Here is a 6294-nt window from a genome sequence, read left to right as displayed (position 1 = left end):
AACTCGGTCTTTGATTTTCAGAGCTTCCTGGCTCGCTTTCCCACCTCTCAACAGCACAGCCAAGATCAGGAACTCATAGAGCTTTAAGCACAATGCCCCGATATTCCATGGTACAGAGCATTGATGTGCTAGGGAATTTTATGAAATATCACCTCCAGACATAGAACCCCAAATATTAGTATTTAAATATACTCCATTTCTTTGTTGATCAGAATTAGGTTATGTGTCTCCTCACATGCAATTTTTTAAAATGCTTACCTTATGATTAGAGTGCTGTACATTGTCAGTTGAGTGCTGGTGATGCATCTTCATTTCTGAATTGTACAAAGTCTAAAAAATTTGTATGTAATGATCCAGCAATTAGAAAGATTTTGACAGATTGTGATATTGGTGTGCTGCTATATTGTATTGTACATGACTATAACTGGTGTGTATCTGGGATGGCAATTGTTGGAAAACATGACCTAGGGGCAGGGTACATGAACATGAGCTCATATGTCCAGAGTTCGGGTCACAAAAAGTCAAGCATTGTTACAGACGCCCCATATGTCCGACTAGTGGAAACACTATTCAATGGAATATGGTGTACACATGCTTAAGGCCGGAAGGCTGCAAAGTGCCTCGTAGAAAGATGAGGTGCTGTTCCTTGAGCCTGTGTTGAGCTGCATTGAATCAGGCCATGCACAGAAAGGTCAGAGTGGGAGGGGGATGGAGAATTAAAGAGGCCAACGGGAATGTTGTGCATAGCTCAAGTCATGAGTTGAATTCAAAATAATTAATTCCCTTACAGAACAGTGTTAATCTTTGTAAAAAAAAAACATAAAGACCAGCTTCCCTTGGACAATATTTGAATCAGCCTGGGCCAAGTCAAAATGCAGATACAAAATATTTAGCAAACTGCAGCTCCTTGTGAAGTGTTGTCCTTCTCCATAGCAGAAACAGCTCAGCATTTGAAGCTAGACAGCAAAATTGTGTTAGTGGCTACTCTGTCTATAATGGCTGCAGATTAACTAACATTTAACACTGGAAAAAAAATCGCTTGTTAATAGAATGTTTTCACACATTGCAGCACTTTTAGAAGATTAACCTACCCTGAACAAAGCCACAATGTTTAAATTACTGCACAGGAACGCCTGCTGAGTTTAGTAGGCTTTTCTTTCTACAAAAAATAAAGACACGTTTAATTCAGTAATCAAACGAAAACAGGACTTAAAAGCGACCGGTGCACTGGAATGGAGATTGTAACACAAGGAATTCTATGGCAAAGGTTTAGTGTCGTGGGATATTTTTGCAGCATGTAAATCCCAGAATCGTGGCATCGGTTTATTTCTTGTCAAGGTAAATCTAAGGGATTTATAGTCACCGCCGATCCACAGAGAGTGGATTATGAGGACTACGGCAGGATTCTACAGTACTGCGAACATTCGGAGATTGTTGGTTCTCAATCACCAGTGTGAAAGGAAAGTCCTGGTCTTGTGTGGGTTTGATAAGGGAGGAATCTAAACAAACAAAGTTATTTTTGACATTTAATTAATTAATTATTAGAAGAGTTTCAAAAATATTCAGGCAGTGCAGCTTTTCTAGCTCATCCTATCCAGATCCTCGCTCCTGCGGCTATAATATTATATTCAATATTATTCTGATTTGAACTGGAAACAAACGCCCCAAAGTTGTCATCATCCTCAGAATAGGGCATGAAAATTGAACAATGTGGCTCAGTTTCATGACCTTAAGCTGAATCCAACACCAGGCTTCTTCAACCACTTCATCTACTGCAAAAAAACACATCAAGATTTGATCTACAACAAAGACCCAAATGGCTGCAGAGCACTGACAATCTGCGTGTAGCTTCTATCAAAAGGCAGGAATGAAGGAGAGATCACTGCATTAGCAACACTTTCACAGCAATGCCATTGTAAACTTGCTAACCACTAATGTCCTCTGGCATATCTCAATAAAATTGCAAAATTAGCTTTACCAGGAAATGTTATTAGCTGCAGTCTCTATACACACTCGCAAACCTGCATCTGGTAGCAGTCCTATGGAAAGCCAACACCTGCGGGCTCAATCTTCAGATAACTGAAGTGTCTGATGATGTAATGTTACATCAGTTTATCGGTGCATCAGATGATGTGCCATTACAGATTTTACAACTTGAGTAAAATCTCAGTTATCTTAAAAAACTTAAATATATGCAATTTTCTAAAACAGATTTACAGCTGTTAAGTCAGTCAATTGAAGTTCAACAACAACTTGCAATTATGTAGTGCTTTTAACGTAGGGAAATGTCCCGATGCACTTCACAGATGCGTAATCAGAAGAAAAAAAATTGTACCAAGCCAAAAGGAGATATTGTCAAAAGCTTTGTCAAAGAGACGGGTTTTAAAGAGTTTTAAAGGAGGAGCTCCCCAAAGGACCTAGGCAGTGGAGGCATCTAGGGAGGTAGAACTGGGTATCTTCAGTGTACAAGTGGAAGCTAACCCCATGTCTGTGGATGATGTCACCAAGGAGCAGCATGTAGATGAGAAAGAGGAGGGGCCAAGGATAGATCCTTTGGGGATACTGAAGGCAACAGTGTGGGGGTGGGAAGAGGAGCCATTGTTGGAGATGCTCTGCCGACTGTCGGAAATCTTTAACATCTTCCAGTTCTGACGAAAGGTCTGCGACCTGAAACGTTAACTCCGTTTCTTTCTCCACAGGTGCTGCCTGACTTGCTGAGCATTTTCTGTTTTTATTTCAGATTTCCAGCAACCGCCGTATTTTGCTTTTGATCGAACAGGTAAGAGTGGAACTAGGTGAGAGCAATCCCACTAAGCTGGACAAAGGAGGACAGGGGTTGGAGGAGGAGGGTGTCTTTGACTCTGTCAAAGGCTGCAAAGAGTTTGAGGAGAACAAGGAGTAATAATGCATAATGGTCACAGAGGAGGTCATGTGACTTTGGTTAGGGCCATTTCAGTGCTTTGGCAGGGACCAACTCTAGATGTCACCAATTTCACTGTATTACTGCACTCATCCCAAAGTAGCATAGCAGAAAATCAGTACAACACAAACTATCTCATTATTTTACTTTTACGGTCAGGATGACATTTTAACATTATTCTCGACCCCTCTAAGTTTCTTGGCAAATGTGCTATTTGCAGGCAACTGGCTCCAAAGATTTTCTCTCCATTCTGCTAATGCAGGCAGCAACTCCTACTGACCTCTGCAGGAACCCCGTGGGCTGCTGAGGTGTCAGTAAAGCAGCAGTTACGGATTCTAAGCACATTTTGGTAAGACTTGCTTGTAGGATTGAGAGGTCCATTCTGCATGCAAAACATTTTCTAAAACAAAAGATAAGCCGGTCTAATTCATACAATTTGTAAAATAAAAAGGGTTTTATTTCTTTTGAAGAAATCTCACTCTACCACATGACGTGTTTCTTGAAGAGGCTGCAGTATCGACATAGGCCTCTGAATGAAGCATCAAATAGAACAAAGGCATGTCCACTGATAAAATGACAGGAAGCTGGCCAAACACAGAGCTTAAGAGGAAATGATATACCAGCAGTAAATGTATACTTTTTGTTATATCAAAGATAAATATTTACAATTTTTTGTTTGGAAAAAAAAATCCCACCACTTATAAAATATCCCAGTTTCACATTTTTTTTCTGAAGAGTTCTCTTCATATTACATATATATGAAAAATATAACATTCTGCAATGAATCTACAAGGCATTAACAATTTAGATATAAAATTTTCATCTTGTGGTTTATTAACACCATGTTTATGGTGACCTAAAATTACATTCAATATTATTTTCTAAATCTGGCTTATGTCAAATTCCTGGTAAGAAAACTAGATTTCTAAACATGGTTTTCAGTATCTACTTTACAAAATATAAATAGGATATATTGGAGGCAAAAAAAGGTTTGTTGAAGGCTAGCTCAAATTATGCCCTTTGGGTAATTAAGTTGGACTTAATGTTAATTTTTTTTGGGATGGCAGGGGAGGGGGAAAAGAAATAGAATATGAATAGGAACAAAGTACTGTCATCATGCACCAAATGCAAGAATCTATGTACAAAACTACAGTAAAATATTTGGGATATTGTGACTTGTTTAATTCTGGGGCACATCTACTGTGATTTAAATCTGTGCCACAGCAAACAGAATCGAACTGGATTCACGTCTCGACGCAGTAAGTGTGACCGTAACTCTCGTTCCAATTCACTTTCATTCGGGCTACTTCTGGAACCCGAAAGCAGTATGCATCAACCCAACCAACTAACTGCTAGTACAATGCTCTGCCAACTGGTCACCAGTATCAATGCTCAATCAGGCTTGAAGAAAGCCTACCTGTGCTTGGCTACATTGAGCAGTTCAACGTAACATTTACCTAGCATCGATCTACATGGTACACAGTTAAAACCAGATTTAGCTCAAGGCCCATCTTAATTATTTCTAGTACAATAGCAGAGAACGAGAAAAGGGAGCTTCGGAAGAAGGAAAGAAAGAGTGTGTGAAGCTTTGACTTTTCATCAAAACTAAACAAAAGTAGAAAATCATTGCAACATTTAGGTCACTTGATTATTTTACTGATATTGCTGCATGGATTTAAAATGTTGTTCTTTCAAATTGTTACTGACAGTGATGTCCTGGGCACAGTTTTAAATATTCTGACATTGATTCAGAATCAATAACTGCCTATTTACAATCCTCCGAATGATTATAATTGGACCAAAGAAGGTACAAAGGCATTGCTTTCTGCACTATTTACCAATTCAACGGCTCTTCTTTAACCAATACAGGGGTGGATATGGCACTTGGACTGAGAGCCATGTTACTGGGATGGTTGAGCATGCTCACTGCATGCGAAAACATCTGGGCATTTTCCAGTTTCAGAAACGGCATGGCATCATGCACATTGGTATTCATGAGCGTTTTATCCTGATTATGTCTATGGTCTGGCTCTAGAGTCGATACCGAACACTCTTCATTGGCTTCCAGTTTCACTACAGGGGTGAGAGCACAGTTCAGGCTGTGTGGCAACGAACAGTTGAGGTTCTCGGAGCCTTGCACGCTAGTTTCGAAGTCTTTGTCCAGTCCTTCAACCTTTATGACAGATGTCGCAATACCATTCATGCTACTCAGCACCACAGTGTGGAGATGCTGATAGTTTGGTTCAGCATCCAAAGTAGATCCAAGCTCTTTCTCCGTTTCTGCCATTCTGACACCAGGACTGACAGCATTTGCTCTTGTGACTACAGTCTGGAATTCGGGAGTGTCCAGAATGGGTTCAGGTGGTTTAAGGACTGTGGCGATTACACTGCCCGGACGGTGTGCAACCACTGGCTGACCGTTACGGTTGAGGGTCACTAGTTGGGTCATGGCATCGAGAGAAGAATTGTTTATCACAGTCTGAAATCCAGAATCAGGTAATGAAAGACTGGTGGCAATCACCTGGGCCTGCTGGGCCTCAGATAAGCCAGCACCATTCACACCTGTGGTGGGCAGGGTGGCATGGATGGTAACAGTTTCTTTCAATCCTTCCGAAGATGGAATGGTACGTAAAATAACTTTGGAAAGAGAGTTGTTCAATGTATTTGTTCCGCTCAGCACTGTTGTAAGGGGTATAGTCTGCAGCATTAGAGTACCGACTCCATGTGTGCCAGAAGTCATCACCATAGGAACCTGGGTTGGGGCGCTTATTGTCCTGTAGGATTAAGGAAAAATAAAACATTCATTAAGCAAATTGCAGACCTGTAGCAAGATCTCCTGCACTACAAATTAGGTGTATGGATAACTACTGTTAAATTTCTTCCAAAAATGTTTTAATGTCTTTTTAAAAAAAGTTTACACAGTAGAGAAGTCCAGACCAGCTCATGTTCAGAAGACTTACAAATAATGACCATTTAACCAGATGCCAAATTAATCGGTTTTTCATTCCTCCCTTTCCCACCCGCTCCAAAAGCCAGTCCCGATCCCTTCCTTGCCAAACCACTGCAAACAATGTTACGAAAACATTGCTACCTCTATCATAGCACATTGAGGCATGTAGTCTTTCACTACTTGCCCCAGCTCCCTGACCCATTACAAGACAAGCACGTGATTATTAACATCTCCTCACTGAACTTCCTGCTGCAGGTAGTGAAGTCCAACATGCAACTGCTTCAAGCTTCTTCCCTTCACACCCACCCACCCCAACGAAGGTCCAGGAGCTCATAACTTCCTTTCCAGGCTTCCTGTCAGACACTCCAGATTCAATGCCCCTAAAGTTGAGAGTCATAATGGTCCCTTACTTGGCTGTCTCAAA

General features: G+C 40.8%; 1 protein-coding gene across 7 annotated transcripts in view; it reads right to left on the bottom strand.

Moving 5' to 3' along the window:
* Window positions 1-3355: 3355 nt before the first annotated feature.
* The window catches only part of elf1 (E74-like ETS transcription factor 1), a 225288-nt gene continuing 222349 nt past the window's right edge, over window positions 3356-6294 (bottom strand). For all 7 annotated transcript variants that reach the window (XM_067996872.1, XM_067996873.1, XM_067996877.1 and 4 more), the window contains one exon: window positions 3356-5694. In XM_067996872.1, the coding sequence (XP_067852973.1) occupies window positions 4755-5694 (940 nt within the window). In that variant the 3' untranslated portion in view covers window positions 3356-4754. The remainder of the gene's footprint in view (window positions 5695-6294) is intronic.

This window comes from Heptranchias perlo, chromosome 15 (assembly GCF_035084215.1).
Source record: "Heptranchias perlo isolate sHepPer1 chromosome 15, sHepPer1.hap1, whole genome shotgun sequence".
NCBI classification, from domain to species: domain Eukaryota; kingdom Metazoa; phylum Chordata; class Chondrichthyes; order Hexanchiformes; family Hexanchidae; genus Heptranchias; species Heptranchias perlo.
The sequence above is the reverse complement of the archived record's forward strand: the minus strand, read 5'-3'. Positions and strand labels throughout refer to the sequence as shown.